The following is a 24972-nucleotide window of genomic DNA, read 5'->3' as shown; positions in this document are numbered from 1 at the left end:
CACTTTATCGCTTATCACTTCATGAACTATAACATGTTATAAGGTGAACATATATATATATGTAATATATAGTTAGTTGCAGGTATACATATGTGCATTCCTTCTTATAGATCTACACCAGTCACAGACAGCAGATAAGATGACATGCACAGCCCTACGTTACTGCAGGCACTGACTATGTCACAGGGCAGAGATTTGCACCTTACTAACAAAGAGTTAAAAGTATTGTTGTTGATTGACCGGGGGTTATCAGCAGCAGCCCCCCCTCCTCCCTTCATCTCCTTCAGGGCTGATCATTGGACGTCTGTGTCCACGCCCTGCAGCCAATAGCCCGGCGCAGCCCACGCGTGTGCCCTGCTGCCATTGGCTGAAAGTTACTGTGGGAAAGAAAGTTTGGGAAGTTTCACACGAGCCGTTCGCGTGCAGTTAGCGCTATATAAAGCCAGAGCCAATGAGAGGTCGCTCACAAGCACGCAGGGCAGCCAGCCAGCAGGACCAGGACCCTGCACTAGCCGCAGCACACACAGCCCACAGCAGCAGGCACCTTGCCTCGTCCCTGGATACCCGCACTTTGCACTGCTCGCAGTAGAAGCTAAGGACACTGTATTTGGCTACTTGGGAGAACATCCCCGTTATAGCAGAAGATGCCTGCTGATATGATGGAGAAAAATTCCTCTTCTCCTGTGGCTGCCACCCCAGCCAGCATGACCAGCACTCCGGACAAACCCAAAACCGCTTCTGAACATAGAAAGGTAAATAGTAACTGTATGGGATAAAGTGCAAACGTATCTCTAATTGGATGTACTTCTGTATATCTATAAAGAATGACACTCACTGTGTCTCTGTTGTTTGTAGTCATCCAAACCAATAATGGAAAAGAGAAGGAGAGCAAGAATCAACGAAAGCCTGAGTCAACTAAAAACACTTATCCTGGATGCCTTGAAAAAAGATGTAAGTGTGCTAATTTATCAATATATTGTATTTATACAATCAATGTATAATCTAACTACAATCTATATAATGCATAATATAAAATCCATAAATGTTAACATTGCAAATGTGCAGCACTACTAGCTATGTTGGAACTATAGAAATGTACTGTAATTATAATGGTTACCTTGTCTGGAAATATAACATTGTTACACATTGGCATTTTTCAGTATTGTGTAGGAATGTGCTATTTCAAAATATGTTAAATAGTGGTACATGGTTGGATTGAATATTAAACTTGGAATTTACTTTTCAGAGCTCCAGGCACTCCAAGTTGGAGAAGGCTGATATTTTGGAGATGACAGTAAAGCACCTTCGGAACTTGCAGAGAGTTCAGATGACTGGTGAGTGAGTACTCCCCAACCCCTTTCCCCCCTCCCCACTCCACTCAGGGTGATTTCTTCCAGACTTCCGCCTGTGGTTTGAATGGCATTCAGATACATTCTACTGGGCTGGCTCTCTCTGCCTTTCCCACGGTCTGGGCTTATTTATAGTTTCTGCGCGAAGCTCATGTTACTGCTCTGGGAGAGGGAGGAGGGGTGCTGCGGGGAGGTAATCGCCAGCAATGATATTGCGAGCAGTGTATTGGGATGCTGAAAACGCAATTTAGAATCTATTCTGTTAACACATAACTGTAATATTTGCTGGATACTTCTTTTAATACTATGTTATGTGTGCACAAATAACTTGTGTGCTTGATACATGGGGAAATAGGTCTTTTGGGGAGATTGGTGAAAACCCCTTTTCTTGATTTATCCTTGTCTGGGGATCTTCAGTAAATAACCCTGTGTTCTTTCTCCTACAGCCGCTCTCAGTACAGACCCTACCGTCCTAGGTAAATACAGAGCTGGTTTCAGCGAGTGCATGAATGAAGTAACCAGATTCTTGTCCACTTGTGAAGGAGTCAACACAGACGTCCGAACCCGGCTCTTAGGACATCTGGCCAATTGCATGAATCAGATCAATGCCATGAACTATCCGACTCAGCCTCAGATTCCAGCTGCCGCTACCTCACATCCTGCTTTTGGACAGCCTTTGGTTCAGCTCCCTGCAAGTGCTCCTCAAGGAAGCCCAACTCCCATGGGTGGGGTTCCCTGCAAGATGGGTGGCCCGCCGGTAGAAGCTGCCAAGGTCTATGGTGGCTTTCAGCTAGTGCCAGCATCAGATGGACAGTTTGCCTTTTTGATCACCAACCCAGCCTTCCCACACAATGGATCTGTAATTCCCGTCTATACTAACTCCAATGTGGGTTCTGGACTGCCTGCTCCAGTGTCTCCCTCTGTTATGCCATCAGTTACTGCAGACTCTGTGTGGAGACCCTGGTGAATGAACTGAAATGGACTACGGAGAACTTTATTTAGAAAGATTAGTTACAAATAATAATCCTTTATTTTGTAGCGAGAATGCACTATGTTTGTAAATATGATATGTTCATATTGAATGCGCCCTTGTATAATAAGATTGAAATCTTATGATGCCAAAGAGATGGAATATACTCTTAAACATTTCTTCCTTTTTTGGAAGTTTATTTGTAATAATAAAACTGCACATTGTATTATTTTGAAGAAAAGAGCTTGTCTATCTTGCTGTGGTCATGTGTAAAAGCCCTTCTTACTTTTGCAGGTATATAGGGTATAAATAACAAAACTCCTAAATTGTTTAACTTGCATACAGTATGCAAGTTAATGATAAAAATGGCCTGTGTTATGAGAATACATTGTACCTACAGGAAATTTAACAATCTAGTTCTTCAACAGTGTAAATCATTTGACAAAAGCAAGAAACAAATCACAATTTTTATTTAGAATTAAATGTTTTTTTTATACTTTCTCAGATGTCATTTTCACAATAAAATGGCTAGTATTTAGATAGCATTTTTGAGATTTGGGTGTTAAAATAACCAGTGCAATAATATAATAGTATCAAATAAGTGATTGGAAAATAACTAAACAGGATGCTTGAGGAACATCATATATAATAGCTTTCTTATTCAGGATGGCAGCTGTCCAATTAAAACACTTGCTGAATTATAATTTCGTAAAGGAATAGAGGTACAGTTTAGTAAAGAAGTGAACATAAGCAGCACCCGATGATGAAGTAAATTGGGTGTAATATTCAGCGCGCACAATTGTGTTCTATCTATTTCACTGTTGGGTATTCCCTATGTGGTTTTGTTTTTTTTGTTTTACTAAACTACATATGTTATTTTAGGAAATTTTGGCGTCTTACGGATATACAAATATATATTCTCTGTTTAATTTGTTATACAAATTAAATAGAGAACCTCAACAGCAATATGTAAATTAATAAATGCACTCCATAAATAGAACATAGCCATGTTTGTAGAGTTAATAATAGATATCTGTATTCGATGTATAACTGCAGCTATAAAACTGAGTGTTCAGCAGTAGGTTTATACCCGGAATCTTAAATGTAGTTTATCAAATCACATGAGCTTTCGCTATTTCACACTGATGAGTGGTGTTGTAATGACTGACTAGCATTTATGGTGAAATGATAGGCTGTTCCAATCAGCGACATCTGATGAATGTGTCTAGCATATCCTGAATGTATGTTCAGGCCTGGTAACTCCAGAACTTCCTAAGTTATGTGTAATAACTCACTTCTCAGGTTTCATCTCCCCTGGAAATTTTTAACAAGCCCAAACTAAAAAGGGACAATTTCAGACAGTCCCAGGATCTGCAGAGAATTCCTTGTCAAATCCCATGATAAAGACTTGTTGAATTCTGTCTGGACCGGCCAGGTGTCTGACTGCATCCAGGTGTTTAGGAAGTAAAACCCACCATGAAGGAAGAAAAAAAAAAAAAGAAAACGAGACCAGACATATCAAACCTATGAAACCTGGATGGCCCCCAGGCTGTGCCTCTGTGTTGTCTATCCTGAAACACAGTCATGTATGTTAGTATGTGCCTTATTTAAGTAACCTAGCTACATTATTTATATATATATATATATAAACAGTCCCGCCACATATTTTATTTATATATATATATATATATATATAATTTGTGGCGGGACTGTAGTTTTTGCTTAATACATCCAAAAACTCCATGCACTCTTGCAAGTATTGTCTAGGTTGCATCTGAAATGGTTTGATGCATCAGGCTTGTTCCAACCGTTCATTACTTTCCTCTGAGGATGCCTTGTGTACATGCTGCTGCTGTCTAAAAGCACTGGTGTCTTCATCCCAGTTTTAAATTTTCTCCTGGAGGTAAGTTCTCTGATTTTGGGATCAGCCGCGAATATTATGTACCTAACTGGCCGAGGATATTTTAATTTTGAATAAAAATATCCCGGCTATGTACTACGGGGAACTCGCAGGGACAGCCATTGCGGTAACGGCTGTGCCCACGAGTTATATCCCCGGTATTTAGGAGAAGTCTTTCACAGAAATCTAAAACTGCGCATGCGTACAGCGTTAGCTTCTAGAACTGGCCGGGGGCTGTGGGGGAGAGATCGAAAGATTCCTCTCCTGCCCCTGCAGCCCCCATAGACTTACCAGTAGTAGTAGTAGTAGTAAACTACTGGAGATAAACTCCGAAAGCTTCGCTTTTTGGAGTTTAGTAGATAGGGGTCAGATCGCAGTCCCCATTGATAATAATGGGGACCATGATCTGCAGCACTAATTAGCACTTTGCCGTAGATTTCTGTGAAATCTGCAATGTGCTTTTAATACATAGAAGCAATACATAAAATTATGCAGAAACTGCAGTTTCTGCATAATTTTATGTATCAAACAGCTTGATACATAGGCCCCTAACACTTCATATGTATTACAGTCATGTACTGTTGTTGTAGTCTGCTAACGTTATGCTGGTCATTACTGACAATATTCTATGACGTGTTTGTTTCTAGGTTCAAATGGTCACATGCAATATTAAGTCTAAGTTTATAGTTTTTTATACTACAATGTCTGGTCTCACCTGTAATACTGCTAGTTATGGAGCCTGTGACCCAAACGGACAGTACATTCTGAAAGTTTATAAAATGTAAAAAATGTTTCTTCTTGAAACAGTCTAAATTGGTGACTGGGAGCATGACACTATTTACCTCTTAAATACATTTCCCCAAATGCTCATTGTATGTCTTGCTGTAGGAGTCCTTAACATTAGTTATTACTAAAGAATTCTGTATGGAGTCTGTAGGTATTACTTTGTTCAGAAGTAAGATTCAATATCCTGGACACTCCTTACTGAACTCCGTGTTTGGACACTCCAATGAGCAACCATTTTGCTGGCTCCTGTTTATGACTAAATTTATTTCCAGGATGCCAGGGCATTTTCCCCGAATCTGGTACAAATCCTGTAAATCCGAGATGCATAGCAATCAGTGGTGGATTTTGCATACGGGCTGCGAGGCTACAACCCACCCCCAGTAAAATCTGCCACCTCAGTGTAGTCAGTGCAGTCCGTGACTGCACTCTCTACACTGTGACTGGCGGTGGCTTCCTGTTGGAAGCTACATCTGCCAGTCAGTTACACAACAGGCAGTCTCAGGGGGAGGTGTCTCCTCCCCCTGGGACTGCCAGTCCGGGCTGCTATTGCTATTGTCTTTCAGCCAGCCCAGACGATGCAGCCCTTTGGAAGCCGGTGAAATTGCATCAGTCCCGGCGCCTGTCACATCGATTTTGCAGGCGCCAGGACCCGGCCAGTAGCTATGCCGGTGGTGAGTCCCCCTCGGGGTGAGTCTTCTCGGCGCGGGCAGCCCCTCTCCTCTAAGAGGGTAGGAGCCGCTGCTGATAGCAACCCTACTTTAACCCTGACCCTACACCATAACAACCCTAAACCTGGACCCTAAAGCCAGATACACACTAGACTATGTGTTTACCCAGCCACAGCAGATGCAACGGCATGGTCCACACACACTGCACTATCTGGTGTAACAACCGCCCAATATATTGTTCCCCTGCTGCATCCAGAAGCCTGGTGTCGGCCACTGGATCTTCAGATTGGCATGCACTGCAGGCAGATCTGAAGAGACCATGCATGGGAGCACGCAATAGTGCATACACACTGGACAATGTGGATGATTTGTCATTCCGATTCGCCTCAAAACGACTAATCGTCCAATATATTATCTAGTGTGTGCCCAGCTTTACTCAACCCAAACCCCAAACCTAACCATAACCCCGAAACCTAATACCTGAACCCAAACCGCTAAACTAACCCTAATAACCTATTCCTAACCCCAACCCCTAAACTAACTCTAATACCCTATCCCAAAGTCCTATACTAACCGTAATTTTCCAACCCCTAACCCTAACTCTTAAGAGCAGACTGGATGGACCATGTAGTTCTTATCTGTCGTCAAATTCTATGTTTCTATGATGACCATTACAATTCCTAAAGTTACAAGAATTGTATTTTGTTTTAAACCAAGTTGAGTCTACTCTGCCCCCTGGAGGTTTCCTTAAACCTCCACATAGACGCATGTCCATTCAGTACTGTGTCTCAGTTTATTTAAGAAGATAAAGCCCTACAAACAGACATACAATTTTTATATAACTTCTTATAACCATTCAAAATATTCATATTCAGGTATATAGGTAGCCCAATAGGGCAGATTTAATGGCTTGATCAGACCAGCACTTTGAAATAATTTGTTCATGTAAAACTGCCTTTTATTTATGGTGAGTAGTACAATAACTGGGGTTTTGCAATATTTACCACTGCCCACCAGAGCGAAAGGCTTAAGGGGCATATACACGAGACGATAACTTTGAACGATAACGATATCATTCAATGATATATCGTTCAGTGTGTATGCAGTGAAAAACCAACAATGGGCGCTCCCGCTAGTTGAAAACGATATCTTTGGTCGTCCGTATATACAGGCCAATTTGGACGATATCGTCAAGAATTTCCTGTTCATAGATGTGGCAGGATGACTTCACTGAAAGATATCGATCAGTGTGTACACCCAATATCGTTTGTCCTGCACTACAGAAAGCTCAAGGGAAATCTTTCACCAATATCGTTCATACAGCACATCGTCCCGTGTGTATGCGGCTTAAGGAGGGGGGAGAATCAAGGCCACTCTGACAGTCACAGTAAGTATTAACAATGACTGAGCCACTCCTCACTCAGAGCATCACAGTGCTGTAATGCAGGGAGACCTGACTGGCGGCCTCCTGTAACTTTTTCTTTTCTCTTGTTCTTTCCCTTACAGCCTTTATTGAACTTCTACTGGGAACAACATCTTATTCTGTGTGAGCCAGTTTCTCCCCTTTCTTTTTCCTTTCCCTCCCCCGTTCTTTCTCATCCAACTACAGTGCTAGTTGGAGAAGAACATGTCCCTAAATAGATCCATCATACAAAGTGGATGGTGGGGTATTAATATCATGGGTTGGCTAATGTGAATAATAAAATGGGGGGGGGGGATAGGGTCTTGTAATGGAATGTGAGGGCTACTAAGTGTGATCTCTTAAATGTGGGGACTAATAACTGTCAGGGCCCACTGGGTGAAATGTAAATGCTATTAACCTGATATTGTGAAAAAGTGGAGGAAATAGACCTGTTTATGAAATACAAATGTTATTAAGTTAATGTTGGGGTAGTGGGTTGAAATAAATGTATCACATGTTAATGCTATTGATTTAATATTAGGGATGGTGTGGTAGGTATACTTATTAAATGGGAATGCTATTCAATCTCAGCTGGTGTGGTGCAGATTTACCTATTTATTAATTCAATGTATCTAAATAATTGAGTTCATAAAGTGGAAGCACGCAGTAACCCGCAATAACCAATCAACAATATTATGAATATAATATATGCTTATTATTAAAGCCAATGTATAGATGCTACTGATTACTGCACACTTCTACTGTTATTTTGTTGGTAAGTAACCCTTAATGTATCAGTAGAATCATATTTATAAAACTTATAATTAGAGTCACACAAATTATTTCTGAATAATAACAAAAGGGGGGAAAAAAGCGGATTTTGTGCAATACATTTTTAATGTGTAATCTGTATATTATTTGTCATGGCACAGGTCAAGCTGGATATAGCATAGTAATATTGGGAAAATACTTTATAAACAAAATAAATACCTTCCTCTTGACCCCAACAGTTACATATTGGAAGCAAGGCAAATCCTGTACAGGGAGCACACGTGCAGTTGAGGGTCAGCTTAGGACAAATAAATTTGCATGAACCTTAATTAGATATCTGTAAAATAAAATAGCTACTACTATAATCTAGAAGGTTGATTTATTATTTAAGACATCCACACACATCCTTAACATCCTAAGGTCCTACGTACTTTGGTTCTACAGAAATCATTATTAGCACATCTTCGAAACATTAGCATTGATTTTTTAGTAAGGATTTGTCCTTTGGTGAATTGGTTGTTGTGCTTCAGTTTATTAGCCTACAGACCCATGTCTCCTGGGATCTTGTGCGAGCCTCTTGTCAAAGGCTAGGTCTACACGGGGACGCGATTAATGAATCATCTTTCATTTGGTCCAGTCTAGTATTTCTCTAATTTGGTGCAAGCTCCTTGCTGAAGCTGGCCTGCTAACCACTTATCTCCCAAATTCCTACCTCCTTGCCAGTGACAGTGAGCGTTTAGTGTAAATAAACCAATTGATAGTGATAATTCATACAAGGTGTACAGTTGCTTTGTACTGCTTTAGGGGTATATTTACTAAGGTGCAGGTTTTTAGAAGTGGAGAATTTGCCCATAGCAACGAATCAGATTCTACTTAACATTTATCTAGCACCTTCTAGTAGATAATAGCTAGAATCTGATTGGTTGCTATGGGCAACATCTCCACGTCTAAAATCCAGCACTTTAGTAAATATACCCGTTAGTCTTTTCCAAACAAACCATAATATTGTTACAAACCCTGAACATTTAAACATTTCAAGTAAAACATTTGGAATTCACTGCATGTCTCCCTAACACTAGAGGAATAGTAGCCAGTGTTCCTGTGGTGCATTTGGCCACATGTGCTTGTTAGAATATACTCACTGACCAAAATTCTTTCTTCATACTTACAGCAGTGCACAAAAATTCCGTAATGGTCTTTCTCATCATGAAATAAAACATTGTTGTATCATAAATCATGGCATGACAACAGACGCATGGGCATTCACAATACCAACTTCTCTGAACATTTCCTTTGTGTAACTGTAGCAACTTAATATCTACACTATAAGTGCACCATAGAAGACCTGTCATTAAAGTCAATAAATTTTTCCCACACTTATAGTCCATACAGAAATTTTCTTCACACTCAGCTTGACTGCTAACTGTTTCCATATGTCAGGTTTCTTGTTGATTACTGTGATTTAAGAAAAGCTTCAGATCAGGGACACCCTGTTTTGGACACAAGGCATGGAGGTCTATTTCTAAGTGTGACAAGGACCAGACTTACAGTGCTGTATTCCTCCCTACATGATCTAGATATATTTATCCTCCGCAAATCTTATAACAGGGCAGCACAGACGGTCTAATGGTTAGCGTTACTGCCTCACAGCACTGAGGTCATGGGTTTGATTCCCACTACGGCCCTAACTGTGTGGAGTTTGTATTTTCTCCCTGTGCTTGCGTGGGTTTCCTCCGGGTACTCCGGTTTCCTCCCACACTCCAAAAATATACTGGTAGGTTAATTGGCTCCCCACAAAATTGACCATAGTGTGTATGTTTGTGAGCATATGGTAGGGAATATAGATTGTAAGCTCCACTGGGACAGGGACAGATGTGAATGGTAAGATATTCTCTGTAAAAGCGCTCCGGAATATAAATAGCTGGTAATAATAATAATAACACGGAAAGGATGATAGTAAAGATCAGTTCTGCAAAGTGCAAAATAGTAGCACAAGTACTTGTGCACCTAATTTTGTCCAAGCTTTGCAAAGAAGTTTAAGAATCTCAGATGGTGGAGTCTGCAGGGGTGCAAAACGTTACACTGGACAATGGTGTGAGTTTGGTGGTTATAAGGCATTCCTTGCCACATGCAAATTAGGTTCAGAAACATACTTTTGTACAGAAAAGATTTAATTTTGCAGAACAGGGTTATTCAAGTGGGATAGAAAGGTGTAGGGAAGTCCTGCTTTCAGGGAAAAAACATTGGCCTGATTCAGAGTTGGTGATAAGCCAGTTATCGTAGTGTAAAAAAATTAATTATTTTTTTTGCACACACTTTGGCATGATTCTGAGGTGGGCGTAAAGCAATGAGATAAAGTAACTTTGTACTATTGCAAAAACATGTTGAGATATTTGAATTTGAGAAAGGCATGTCCAAACTCAAATCTAAATTACAGTGTAAATATAAAGATGTCAGGCGTTTGTGGGCTACATGCAAAAGCAGCCAGAATTTATCCTGTAACATAAATAAATGTATTTGCACCCCTTGCATTGCAACATGGTTTGTACAGGTGCACAGTTACTTGCTCTTTTTTGCTTTGATCCCAACTCAAAATCAGGCCCATTGTCAGAAATTGTCAGAAAAGAATCCGGCTATTTAGAGCCAGATGCATTTCAACCTTGCCACCCATGAGCTTACTTCTGACTGAGCAATAGTGAAGCGTATAGTAAGGGTGTTTTCATGCTACTATGTTTGATTCGGAGATGGAGACCTGCACCCATGTGCCTGTCTGGGGCCGTATCTGTTGCAGATGCTCAACACCTAGTATAACTCCTAGTTTTGACAATATTAATGATAAAGGATGGCTCAACTACTTGACTTTTGATTGGCTACCATCAGATTCACTCCTCTCGCAGCTAATGCAAATATATGGTAATGTTGCTACTAGCTAACACGCAGGGCCGGCTCCAGGGGTCGGAGCACCCTGTGCCGGTTATTAACAGGGCGCCCTTGGCGTGGTCTAATTACCATAGGTCACACCCCCTACGTGACGTTATTTGGAGGCCTGCCCGCAGGCTCCATTCAGACTCCGGGGTCTGGCACCGCCACACAGGTACAGTGGTGGGGGTCCCCAACCTCCCAATTTGACCACCCGTGGGCCACTTCGGCCCATGGGTGGAACAGTGGGACAGTGGGCCGGCTCTATAGGTGGCGCCCCTGTGCGACCGCACTGGTCGAACACCCCTAGAGCCGGCCCTGCTAACAAGTGATTAGCTGTTACCACCAGAGCATACCTGCCTACTCTCCTGGAACCTGTGGGAGGCTCACAATCTTTCTGGTAGCCCCCCCGCACCCCCAAAAGAGTAGGCAATCCTCCCGCATCTCGCCCACCTTCTGGAGAAGTGGGCAGAATGGGGAAAAACTTACCTAGAATTGGCGGGTCTGTGAGGAGGGGCAGGGCCTAATGACGTGACTAGCCTGGCCCCGCACCCATTCCATCCCACCTGCTTCTCCTCTCCGGGCTTCTCCTGGAAAGGTAGGCAAGTATGCACCTTAGTTGGGGCCACCTCACTCATTGCTGCTGGTTATTTAAGTGGCCACTTTTTGGGGGGTTTAGTTGATGGGAGACTTTTGTGCTTTGTAATATAAAAAATCTTTTAAACATTGTTAAAATGTAATCTATATCTCAGGGGGATGTAGTTTATATCCCAGCTGTCGGGATGCTGGCGCTCGGAATGGCAGCACTGGAATCCCGACACCAATCAGACTCCCGGTGCCAGCATCCTGACCACCGGCATCCCAACTGTAAGAATTGGGGTTAGGGGGAGGGTTAGTGTTTAGGCACTAGGGGGAGGGTTAGGCTTAGACTGCAGCGGGGAGGGTTAGGCTGCGGTGGGGAGCAGTAACAGTAGGCTGCGCAAGGGAGGGCTAGGTTTAAGGGTAGAGATAGGATACTTACAGACATGTGTTGTATCCTAGCCCTGTTGGGATGCCGCTGACGGTATTTTGACCATCGGGATCCTGAGCGCCGGCATCCCGTACCCAACCCATCTCAGGGTAGGCAACCTGTGGCACTCCAGCTGCTGTACAACTACACACCCCAGCATGCACTGCCACAGTTTTACTTTTTGTCCATGCTGGAATGTGTAGTTCCACAACAGCTAGAGTGCCAGAGGTTGTCTACCCCTGATGTATTTGATGGCAGATATTTTTGTCACTGAGTAATGCCATCTTAAGAAGCATCAAACCACTACTAGGCTGCCAGAGAAAACCCTTGCACAGATCCTCTGAAAGTAGCCCCAAATTAAAATTAAATTTCAGTGCAAAAAACACAAATCTGTATTGCTGCGATAAGCCACAATTCAGATTTTAGGTAGCACCAATTATTAATAAATAGACCCATGAAGCTTTCAGGCAAAGGCGCTCAATGAGGTAAGACTTATCAGACTACATGCTAGGAGTTTGCTCAGAAATGTGTACAGGGACCTATTACAAAAGGTTATGATAAACAACTTTGGGTATTGGTGTGGTGAACATAGGTGTGTGCAGCCAAGACCCCTACATAAGGTCAGTGGAAGACATTGCAGTATAAGCAAACTGTGCTGATTTGCCGGCAGGAGATTAATAGCTCCCAGCTGGACTGAGAGGTCATGAGAAATCATCAAACCCCTGTACAGCCAGCCAGACACTCCCGGAATGCAAGAGCTTGCATTTGAGCCATATAAAGCGGCTGTTGGGACTATCCCTGCACTGCGGCTCTCTCACTGTCTCTTGTCCTTTCGCCAATAAACTTAATTTCAGCCTGATCCTCTATTTTCTCTCATCGCAGCTTCCTATTCCTATTTCCAGGAAACTCACACCCGCAGCAACCACTGATCACTGATACATGACTGCTGGTTTTGGTGTATGTATCCCCTTGTATTTATCCATAGAGGAACACACAGTAAGATAAAAAGTTGAGAGGAGAGAAAACTGAGTTAAAAACATAACAGCCACTAAAACCTTTGTTATTGTTGCATCTTAAAAAATTATACCAAAGGGGGGGATTTATCAAATCTTCTAAAGAGGGCGAGCAAAGTTACCCACAGTAAACAGATTCTAGCCATCATTTATCTAGTACTTTCTATAAAATGATAGCTAGAATCTGTTAGATTTGTAAGGGTAACTTCTCCATTTGTGTGTGCTCGGGAGTTGCCGGAGGAGACGCATCGTTGCAGGAGGGAATCCAGGACGCTGTCAGCGGATCAGGTAAGCCCTCAGTGAGGTCCTTTTGCTTGTATCAATAGGCCATTGTACCCCTTTTGTTAGGCCACTGTGCCCTCATTGTGATTCCACTGTATCACCACCGTGCAGCGTTGGGCCGAAGCCACTCTGCCCCCATTGGTAGGACATCATTCGGCGATAGGCCACAGGTATTGTTCTCATTCGGCGATAGGCCACAGGTATTGTTCTCATTGGTACTGTCCTTGTTCGGCGCTAGGCCGCAGGTATTGTTCTCATTCGGCGCTAGGCCACAGGTTTGTTCTCATTGGTACTGTCCCTGTTCGGCGCTAGGCCGCAGGCATTATTGTACAGCGCTAGGCCGCAGGTATTGTTCTCATTAGTACTGTCCCTGTTCGGCGCTAGATAGTTCTGTTAGATTTCTATGGGTAACTTTTCCATTTGTGTGTGTTCAGGAGTTGCCGGAGGAGACGCATCGTCGCTGGAGGGAATCCAGGATGCTGTATTGTTCTCATTCGGCGCTAGGCCGCAGGTATTGTTCTCATTGGTACTGTCCCTGTTTGGCGCTAGGCTGCAGGTATTTTTCTTGTTTGGCGCTAGGCCGCAGGTATTGTTCTCATTGGTACTGTCCCTGTTCGGCGATAGGCCACAGGTATTGTTCTCATTGTACTGTCCCTGTTCGGCGCTAGGCCGCAGGTATTGTTCTCATTGGTACTGTCCCTGTTCGGCGCTAGGCCGCAGGTATTTTTCTCATTGGTACTGTCCCTGTTCGGCGCTAGGCCGCAGGTATTTTTCTCATTGGTACTGTCCCTGTTCGGTGCTAGGCCGCAGGTATTGTTCTCATTGGTACTGTCCCTGTTTGGCGCTAGGCCGCAGGTATTGTTCTCATTGGTACTGTCCCTGTTCGGCGCTAGGCCGCAGGTATTGTTCTCATTCGGCACTAGCCCGCAGGTATTGTTCTCATTGGTACTGTCCCTGTTCGGTGCTAGGCTGCTGTGCTCTTTTGCAGGTGCTGTGATCAGGACCACTCACCCATCAAGGGGACAGGAGTAGACTCGGTGAGCGCGTTCTGTGTTTGCGTGTTGCATTATTGTTGTGTGTTATCCCCTCTCCTTTTCCCCTTCTCGGACGTTTTTGTTCGTGTTGCACACTTGTGCCTGATACGTGGGTGCAACCAGTCTGAGGCCAAAAGTGCCAATGATGATCATCCACTAGTCCCCGTAAGGTCTGTCAGTCAGTCTTGTGGCACCAGGGTTCCTTCCAGAGGCTCAGCATGTCCGACTTCTCTTGCAGGGTAGACCGTCACCGGCTGTGTTGAACCAGAGTCCCAGGACTGTCGGTAGGAGTAACCTTGGCGGCCTGAAGGTGAGAGACATGGTGCGAGAGGCAAGTGTCACTCCACACCTGCACGGCAGCAGGCGCACACATCAGCCCAACCCGCGCCCCTCTTACATCCGCCTCCCCTCTCCTACAAGCCCTCCACTAGCTCCCTGTTATGAGTGTACCAACACTACTTGCATGAGCCCCCTAGAGTTCGCTGATGGGGCTCATGCAATAGGCAGGGATCCACAGAGAATAAACCTGCAGTTAGCAGCAGGCAAGGCAAGAGTTAATTGCAGGGAAAAAACAGGTGCAGATGTGTACTGGAGTCTGCTGCTGGAAAGTAGCTGGAAGATCAGAAGTCTAGTAATTAACCTGCACAGGTGGATAGGCACAGACACAGACAGGATGCAAGTGTGGATAGCAGCAGGCCAGCTACTCAGGATGCAGGTAGGAATTGTGTAACAGAATCAATACTTGAAATGGTTGAACTAGCAGACAGATGCAGGTTGGTGTTTATAGCAGAATCAATACTTGAAATGGTTGAACTGGCAGACAGATGCAGGTTGGGGTTTATAGCAGAATCAATACTTGAACTGACAGGCAGATGCAGATATACGCTGGGACTAGACACAAACTGGAGGAGATACGGAAGGCAAGCTGGAGGGTCTTGGCGAGGCACAGAAACGTAGCTGGGATATACACAGGAACAGAGCAGAATCCAGCAGGACACAGGAGCAGGACTGGCAGGGACAGGACACTGAGGACTGAATTTGGGAGCAAAAGAATACAATGGCAGGATACTGGACACCGGAACAAGGGAACAAGAGCAAGGAACTGCACAGCGTGCAACGACCACGTGAACATCCACTAGGTGCAGGAACGTAGTAATATCACCAGAAAGCAGGAACAGACTAGAATCCTTAATGAAGGGAGAAGTCTCCTGTGACTGGCTGAGTTCAGGTAACGAGACTACCAACAGGTGAGTAACTGCACATAGCAGCCAGAGTCCAGATAGTTAGGATAACCACTGAGAGCCAATCAGGCAGAGAGCCGCAGCGGCACATGTAACACTCCCCTTCCCCTTCAGAACCCAATTCAAGGTTCTCACACTCGCTTACAAAGCCCTCACCCATTCCTCTCCCATTTACATCTCTGACCTCATCTCCCTTTACTCTTCTGTCCGCCCTCTTCGTTCAACAAATGCACGCAGCCTCTCATGCCAACTGATTACTTCCTCCCACTCCCGCCTCCAAGATTTTGCCTGTGTTGCTCTCCACCTTTGGAACTCTCTCCCTCTCCCCATCAGACTCTCCACCTCTCTACAATCCTTCAAACGGGCTCTCAAGACCCACTACTTCATCAATGCTTTCCAGCTCTCATCCTAACTCCCTGCTACATACTCCTTCCACCCTGTCTTCCCTATATGTATCCATGCCTGTCTGTCTGCCCCTCCCCTTTAGAGGGGCAGACAGACAGGCATGTAAGCTCTTGTGAGCAGGGCCCCCTACCCTCTTGTGCTTCTCCTTACTTTATTTTAATCTACTTCTTACTCCCCACTAGGGCTCCTAACATTGGGTTGCTTATGCTCTGCTGCTTATTTGGGTGTTATGGTCACCAATGTATCAATGTATATTATCCATGTCCTTGTCCTGCATTGTATTGTTCTGTAAGTCACTTTTTTGGTTATGTACTTTGTAAGGCGCTGCGGAATACTATAATAATAATGTTAATAATAATTTGTCCTCTTTAGAATGTTTGATAAATCTCCCCCCAAATCCCGTAGATGTAAATAATCAAATGGGCGTGTTTATTATAACACTGCATCCAACTAACAATATAAATAAAATACATCTATACTTGTAAACTTTTAGCATGATGATGTAGCCAAGATTGTCATTCATTGTAAGAGATAAATCCAATCAGGTGTGAATTGGGTCCTGCGAGCCATTCCTCACGGCGAACTAGCACCGCAAATAGCATTTGTAATCCAGTTCCAAACTCGCGTTAATATTTTTTGGGGGCGCACACCCTTGAGCAGGAGAAAAGGTAGGGTAAATCTTTTATTTTAAGGTAAAAATGTTGGGACACAGGAGTTCACTCAGAGCCGCTCACTAGATGCGATCGCTCGCACCCAGCGTATGCAAATTTGGCTAAGTGACGGCATGGCAGGTGCTCGCTTGGAAAGGCATAAGCACGCCCACTTTGTGTTGGCGAGCGATCACTTTGTGTCTATACACGCACATTAGCGTATGTAGAGATGCCAACTAGCGCACGTCATCTCCTGAAAGTGTATTAAAACATTGGTACATCGAGGACCATCTGAAGGGCTCGCAGCGCTTGTGGTTACCTTACCGGACTTCAGTGTAAAAAACAGGCATGTGACGTGTACTATGTCGCTGGCTGATAATTATGCACGTCTCTGAAACGGCGTTGCTACACTCAGGCATGCCTGCGTTCGCACCTCCACTCCCCCGTTATTAGTGTCCTGCCCCTGTTACCACCCACAAACGGCCTCTCCTGTAACTCTAACACTGGGCTGTCTTTGCTGGGCGAGCGAGCAGATTCCGATCGCTCCGAGTAGTTCGCGCACACGCAGAACGAAGCGTACGCATGCGCGGTCTGACAATATCGGCCGCGTACGAGCGAGCGCCTGCTTGCGAGCAGGTCTGAATCAGGTCCACAGTGCAAAAACTCTGCACTTGGAGGGGCTGCGGTCGCATAATATGGCTAAAAAAACATGTCAGTTTTCAGGTGCCTTTTTCTAAAAAGCTCAATAAAGGGTTAAATGATGTTGGACACGTACGCGGAGGTGTAAATGATGTGGGGACAGGTATGTGGAGCTGTAAATGATGTGGGACAAGTATGGGGAGGGATTTTGAACTTGCAGATGAGAGGTGTTTATTCCAACTTTTTACAAACTTGCATAAAAACAATGAAAGATTACTATACAGACATTTTTCTGTAGCCCAAAACGCTGGAAAGACTTTAATTTGCTGAAAAACTCTTGCATATCATTTTTCTACCGTTAATAAAAAGTGCAAAAATCATCCATTTACTTTCCTTATGGCCAGTAACAACCTTCCATATTATTCTGCATCTAAGTTGCCACTTTTTATGTGTCCAGGATGGTTTCCTCAATTTTTTATGCACTTCTCCCAGGTCACTTATTGTAGAACAGTCATACGCCCTCCTGCCACGTGCACCATGAATTGGCATTTCTAATGGAATCTTGCATTTCTCAGGTGCACACATTCATGAGATGTGAGTTTGATGGTACAAACTCGCATTGGCAAGATCGCTCCTAATTGAATTGACCACTGAGGGTTGATCCTGGTATTACAATTTATTATGACTATGGAGGTGATTCAGCTTGGGTCTCTATTGCGATCGCAGCTGCTGATACGCATGCAGTTCCACTGCGATGATATGCTAATCCTTGCTAATACATTGCGATCGCAGTGCCCTCGCAGCACTGCAGAGGATAGCCCACTTTACCTTACACACATCCGTTATGCTTAGAATAGCGAAACCATCGGTACAATCGAGTACCATCGGAGTCTCACGCACAGTTGCACAAGCCCTGACCTTACTCAGAAATGCTAACAGCCATGCACACTATAAGACCTCAGGCTGCGTATGCTGTTGCAGTGGCTGATATATGCACACCCCGAAACAGCGTATGAACGCACTGGCGCGACTGCATTTCCCCGATCACCCTCTGTCACCACCCGCAAACAGCACTTCCTGTAAATCACTATGCGATGTGTCTGTGTAGCTTCAGTGAATGCAGTCCCAATCGCAGTGACCGGTTCGCCCAAACGCACTGCGATGCGTACGTATGCGCAGAACACATCAATCGGCCAATTGAGTGTGTATCAGCAACTGCGATCCAAACTGAATCAGGCCCAGAGTTGCTATCGCAGTTGCTAACATGTTAGCAGCTGCGTTAGCTGTAATATGGTAATGCAGCAGAAGGCATCACGCCTCCTGCATGCATTACTGATCTGAGCTGCTTCTTTGGACACAGCATCGGATCATTTGCATGTCTATTGGCCGGCTGAGTGATCATGGGGTCACTGAAGCTGGCCATCGCAGATGTTTAAAAGAAGCCAGGAATCTCTCAGTCAGCCGACGGGAATCCAGGCCTCTCCAATCTCCCCCAACGGTGGCGACACACCTCCGTTTTGGGAAACAGAAGCCGTTGCCACCCCCTCCCCACCCCGAAATGACAGCAATCACTGTCAGTTTGTTGCCGAACTCCATGCAACATCGCAGACCCATACAGCACATGCGCAATACGTGTGTGGGTTCATCGGGAATCTGCATTCAGCAGTGCATGTTGAATTGGGCCCTATGATCCCTGAAAGGTCCTCTAAGGGCAGGTTAGCCTCTACTCTAGGTAATGATCGTATTAGTGAGAGGAGTGTAAAGTTCAGATACAATATAGATGTCACAGGATTTGCAGTATGGCATGTGCTCAACTGTGTCATTTATCACATGCTGCAGCTACCCTGCACCTCCCTCTCTCCTCAGACATAATAGTCAGCACTGTCAGGTCACACATCAATTCCTCATACTAATAAGCCATGCAGTCTGAGAGCAATACATGGAGATACAATGCAATACAACTATAATTGTGTAGCAAAGAAATGCCACTTCTGTAAATAAAATAAGATTTATGACTTCAGTAATTGTTTTACTTTACGAATCCTCTCCTTTTCCAATAATAGGAAATTGCAGGAGTCTGTCCCCTGTGACCCCAGAAATCAGTGACGTGCAGTGAGGTCCATGGCTGGGGAGACACATGTGTAAAAAAAAACACAGTTTTTATATCAAAACTCTGGAGCATGACAGGGAGTATGATAGGGGAGGGAGTATGACGGGAGGCTCTGCCTCCCCTGCCTATCCTGACTGCATGTCCCTGCCCAGAATTCACTCCATTTAATAGGGTCACAGCATACATACTATATATAGGGCTTGATTCAGAGATGTATGCTATTCCAATGTTTACACAGTTGAGCGATAATCGGAACGTGCACCAAAGTCCATTACCATAGTCCCTCGCAGCGACTATTTTCACACAGGGTGCCTGACAGTCTTGCGCCATTTGGGGAAGGTAACGGAGGAGTGGCAGCAAAAACACAGGCATGTCATGACCGTTTTGGGGGCAGGTATCAGCCTGCATCTGCGATCCAGTACACAGAAATCATGGCTCCGGTGTCTCAGTACACGCTGCCATTCTGTGCGACCATAAGACTACTCAGAAGTCTATCAAAGTATCTGCGACTGCCTCTGCTTCCTTGTATGCGATCCCCTAGATTTGTCACAGGTGGGCGTCTCCATACATATACCGGCGGCTGCGACATTTGCATATTCTCACAAGGTTACTGCGTGCAGCAGCGATGGCATTACCGTACATCTCTGAATTAGGCTCATAGGCCCTGATTCAGACCCACTCGCGAGCGGCTGTCCGCTCGCAAGTGGGTCGATGGTGTGCACTGCGCATGCGCACGACGGCGGGAGCTCCGCTGTGCGCATGCGCCAGACGCGACGAGCGAAGGACTTTCCTTCGCTCGTTGTGTCTGATCAAAGGGGGCGTGCTGTCGATGTTGATTGACAGCACGCCCCCTTTGGTGGGCGTGCCGGGGGCGTGCCTCCCAGACGGGGGCGTTCCCAAGGGAACGCCTACCGTCAGAAGCCGGCCCACTGACATCACTAGTGATGTCAGTGGGAGTGATTTTGGCTCTGATAGAGCCAAAATCACTCCGGGCCTTGCGGTTGAGAAACTCAACCGCAGGCTCCGGCTCGCAGTGGCGATGGTCGCGATGGTCAAGACCATCGCTGCCATCAACCTGCACGCTCGTATAGGCTGTGGGTGGTGACCCACAGCTATACGAGCGTCCAGGAGGACGCTCCATAATTATGGAGGACGGCCCTCATTCAGAGCGTGCGCTCTGCTCAGAGCGTCCGGCTCTGAATGAGGGCCATAGTCAGGACTTCTGGGATTATGTTTGTTGCTGCTCGGCTCTCTCCATAGCAGGAGGTATCCAGAGCAGCACACACTGCATACACATCACTGTAACTGGCCGGAGAGTGCAGATAATAAGTACCTAAGTCAATTGCTAATCGATCAAGACACAAATATTACATTTATTACATTTATTTATTATGTTTTAAAGAAAAACACCAATAAGCCGACTTTTGCTGCCCGAACATCTATATAATAAGGCAGAAAGGCAGATGGACATGCACATTCTCCCCTATCTACCAATGGTTCTCACTGCCGCCACAGAGAGGGGACATTCCAGCAGAGGAGAACCATGCTGGCACAGGTAAGCATTACAAGGAGCAGGGCAGAGAAGGGACAGGACAAGGGGGCGGAGGAGAACAAGCTGAGGTTACCCAGCATAACCCGATCAATTTCACTAGTACTTTATTTTTGCAAGATAAGTTTATTACAAAGTAATTTTGCTTTTAAATCACAGCATCACTTTAATTTAATTTGCAATAATTGATGTGACTAGATGCATTAACCCAATCAGACATGGCATGTGCCCTTCATCAGCTTGCAACTTGCACCAGGGTTTAAATATCTGCAAGTCCAGTCCCTCCACACAGATGCATGAGAGTGTTCCCTGCCATCATGGCCACAATTCCCATTAACAAGACCAATAACACGCCTATACTATACTTGGTGTCTACATGACCACTACGAAAGCCAAGCTGATGCCCTCATCATAGGAAGTTGCAAGTGAAAGCTGCCTGAGAATAAATAGAGGTCATGCACACTAACGCAAAAGAGCAGGTTGTGTCCGAAAAAAGCAGCGATTTGCATTTCAAGGCCCATATAGTGCAAAAAAAAAACGTGTACAACACAGATGTATCGCTGGCATCTAAAAACAGGGCTGTGTTTAGGGTTAATTCCCTCTAGATATAGAAGAATGATGGTACAAGACCAATAACGAAAAAAAGGAATAACACAACATTTGTTATGCAAATTGTAACGTAAGCCTACCCTAGATATTTTTAAATGCTGGATACTATATTGCTAGAACAAAGGCCCTCATTCAGAGCCGTTCGCTATTTGCGGTCGTTCGTTTAAAAACAAGGGGTGGCTATTCAAATGATCCGTACGCACATTGCAGTCTGTTCACACCTCTAAGTCTGAACGAACGAGCAAAACATACGCTCGTTTATTTGTTAAAAACGCCCCCTGGCCGCTCGCGCCATACGTCATGTCCGCTATTTATTAGATTAATCGAGTACATCGACCAGCGTATGAACTGCTCGCTATTCTTGTGGTTGGTGTTTGCTACCACAAATTTGCGAGCAGTTCTGGCTCTAAAATAACCCAGTGACGTGGTCATTGACGCTGCTGTTTTAAATATACACACCCATAAAACGCCCGTTTTGATCTTTAAGCACGCCTGCGTTCGGATCTCCACTCCCCATTTTCAAGCACCTTCCCCTGTTACCACCCACATACGCCTCATTCTGTCACTCAAAATAGCAGGCACTCGCTATATAGCGTACAAACGATTTTCGGCCGCACTGACTGGTTCGCGCATGCGTACTAAAAAGCGTACGCATGCGCAGATGTGCAAACATCGCTCGGAACGAGCGTACTGCCGCTAACGAGCGGCTCTGAATGAGGGCCAATGCTTGTTGCAATAAAACACATTTCCTGCTTTAAGAGTAATCACTGCTCCCTGGAACATGATTATGGCCCTCATTCAGAGCCGCTCGTTAACAGCAGTACGCTTGTTGCGTTCCGATGTTGACTAACCGCGCATGCGTCGGTGTTACACTGCGCATGTGCGTACGGCAGATTGCGAGCTTTTTTGGACTCGTTCCTAAAATAGCGTACAGGAAGTGACATGTCAAATGTGATTGACAGAACAGGGCGTTTTAGGGTGTTGACGGGGGTGGAGATGGAAAAACGCAGGCGTGGCGAGGCGTTTTTGGGCGTACATACATTAACAGATGCGAGCGTAAAATGTGTTCGGACCGACTCATACGTCACTGGATGATCCTCTTTCACTTCAAAATGCTCGCACAGCTTAGGGTCTGGATTACTCGACCACATTGGCGATGGCCTTCTCCTCCGTCCCGGGACTCCACGATGTTGTTGCGATTAATCGCGGGAGGGCAGAAAAGCAATTAGTGTTGGATTGAGAACCGGCTTGGTATGTGTTTTGAAATCAGTTTTTTGGGATAGCACAAAACCGTACGCAGGTGGAACTCAGAGCTGCTAATGTCAGGATGACACAATCAATTTGCGTACATTTGTGGGGGTTTATTTTGCCCTCAATTTGGTGGTTAGGGCCTATTGTAACAATAATGTCATCATGTTTTAATTTTCGCACCATTTTATTTGTGCCTCTTGAATTTGCCTCGTTATATGAATTTTTAAACGTTCCTTAAAGAGCCCTTTTTTTTTTTTTGGGGCCGGTTTTTGCCTTTTGGTCCAGGATTAAATGTAACCCATTTGTACAATAATTTCACAATCCAATGTCAGATTTTTTGTTTCAATTTATTGCTCAAACAAAAAAAAAAAAAAATATTGGGGACATCTTTTTTGGCCAAAGATATGTTCCAAAATCAAACAAATTGGCCCAACATAACTGTTGACATAAACATACAACAAAAAAATAAAAACATTTCACAAGAAAGGAGAGGGAAGTTTTGACCAGAAAGGAATATGAGCCAAGCACAGAAGGATTGTGGGAAAAGTCACCATTGCTGTCACCGTTTTTTCACCCGTTTGGATGGGGGAGGGAGGGCGCCAGACTGGGTCCGGGATGTCATCGGGCTGGCCTGTCCAGAGGCAGATGGTGTGGCCTCTGGACTAGGCACAGGGCTAGGCACATTTGGAGGATTGGCTGATGTTGTGCCAGAGGTGGAGGATCCTGATGTTCCGGCAGGAAGGGAGGTCGGCTCCACCATGTGCTGGCGAACGAGCTGCTCCAGGGCATTGGCGATGCGGATGTTGGCCCTGGTATTTTCCGCCAGGGCCTGACCAATGGTCACGTTGGCCGCAGCATTTTGCTCCAGGGCCTCAGCCACCCATACCAGACTGGCGTCCATCCTCTGCAGAATCTCCGTATGGAAATCCGATTTGAAATTGAGTTCTGTGAGGAGGGACACTGCCTGCGAGGGGGATTGGCCTGGACTGGCTTCTGCAGGGTCCTCAGCTGGATGTACTGGTTCCTCCCCTGCCGAGCCAGCAGAAATTCGGCGGCCAAGGCTCCCTTCTGGAGCAGACTCATCCGCCTGTGTCTCTGTTAGGAAAAAAGAGAAAAGACTCACATTAGAATCTACATATTGGCACAATAACATTTCTGAGTTGATGACATCAAAAGATTTACCTGGGACAACATGAGGAGCCGCAAAGTCTGACATGTCCGTATCCATGTTGGACACGCCAAACACCTCCACAGGCTGCACACACCCCTGTGCCAGCTCTTCTAAATCCATCAACTCCAATGACACAGGGGTGGGACCCCCACCTGTCCCCCTTGCATGCCTAGCCCTGTCCGCGAGTTTTTGCTTTAGGCGATATTTGAAGTCGCCCCATCTGTGGGAAAAAATGGAAGCCATTATCCTTTGGTTTAAAATGGTGTTTGTTATTAGGGGGGGCAAGTGTTTACTTACCGCCGTTTGACATCCCGGGCTAGACGGACATAATCACCCACCCTATTGACAGCAACGGCTACCTCTTCCCACATTCTCCCCTTCTGGCTTAGACTCATATTCCTGTCTGCCTGTGGCAGGATGTCCACACACTTCTGTATCAAAACCTCCATCTCCTTTCTTGTGAAATGTGGCTGCCTTTTTTTTTTGGCAGCTTTGGCCAGAATACTGGGCCCAGCAGCCTCTTCCATGTCATCCTCCTCACCTATTTGTGTAAATATTCAGATTTCACAAAATCACAACTTGCCCAATCTTATGTTTCAAATTAATCATTGATACAAAATGCATGAAAGACTTACCGCCTGACTCTTGGGCATTGTTTCCCTGGTCTGTCGCCATGTCTGAGGTCCAAACAAGAAATACACCAGAATTTTAATGTGTTTTCGTGACGTATTTATACATGCGTCCTTATTTTGCGGCCGCATCATTGATTGTGCGTTCCTATGATCCCTCCTTAATTTGTGCGGGAAACGAAACACTATTTATGGCTTGGTGTGTCTCGAGTCGAGGTGGCGTTTTTGGATTGTTGGAGGTTACCTTGGCTGGAGTTTATTGATTGCGTATAAAGGAGTTGGCGGTTGGAGATTATTTTGTTTGGTAGATTTGCGTTTTTATTTTCCGTTCTCTTTGTTGGTTTATATTTTTTTGACCTCGTTTCTTGATTTGGTAAGTTTTGTGAAGTCTAACTTTTGATCAATTGTTGTTTCATTGTGTTTCTTCTTTTTTTTTAATTTTGGATCCATAATTTCATCTATTTTAGTTTTTGATTAATTTCGGACCAAAAGACCTTTTGATTTGGACTCTTATATATTTGCTCTTGGTAAGTCCATTTTTTATCTTGTATTTGCGAACTAATTAGCGCATTTTTACTACTTACTATTGTGACTTGTATTTGCGAACTAATTAGC

At 44.8% G+C, this 24972-nt stretch overlaps 1 protein-coding gene across 1 annotated transcript; it reads left to right on the top strand.

The window, feature by feature from the left end:
* Positions 1-394: 394 nt before the first annotated feature.
* HES1 (hes family bHLH transcription factor 1) lies at positions 395-2709 on the top strand. The gene is made up of 4 exons (XM_088444761.1): positions 395-752; positions 856-951; positions 1247-1334; positions 1796-2709. The coding sequence occupies exons 1-4, from the start codon at positions 645-647 to the stop codon at positions 2314-2316; spliced, it is 813 nt and encodes a 270-aa protein (XP_088300887.1). The 5' UTR covers positions 395-644; the 3' UTR covers positions 2317-2709.
* Positions 2710-24972: the final 22263 nt, after the last annotated feature.

Source organism: Taudactylus pleione, unplaced genomic scaffold (genome assembly GCF_031769625.1).
Source record: "Taudactylus pleione unplaced genomic scaffold, aTauple2 ptg000372l, whole genome shotgun sequence".
Classification (NCBI taxonomy): Eukaryota; Metazoa; Chordata; class Amphibia; order Anura; family Myobatrachidae; genus Taudactylus; species Taudactylus pleione.
Note: the sequence above shows the minus strand (reverse complement) of the source record. Positions and strands in the feature narration are given on the sequence as shown.

What these genes read in the sequence shown, in the direction of transcription:
- HES1 (XM_088444761.1), top strand. Translation starts at nt 645, where the DNA reads ATGCCTGCTGATATGATGGAGAAAAATTCCTCTTCTCCTGTGGCTGCC. An exon ending in CCGCTTCTGAACATAGAAAG is followed by an intron (nt 753 to 855) that starts GTAAATAGTAAC and finishes TGTTGTTTGTAG; the next exon opens with TCATCCAAACCAATAATGGA. An exon ending in TGGATGCCTTGAAAAAAGAT is followed by an intron (nt 952 to 1,246) that starts GTAAGTGTGCTA and finishes TTTACTTTTCAG; the next exon opens with AGCTCCAGGCACTCCAAGTT.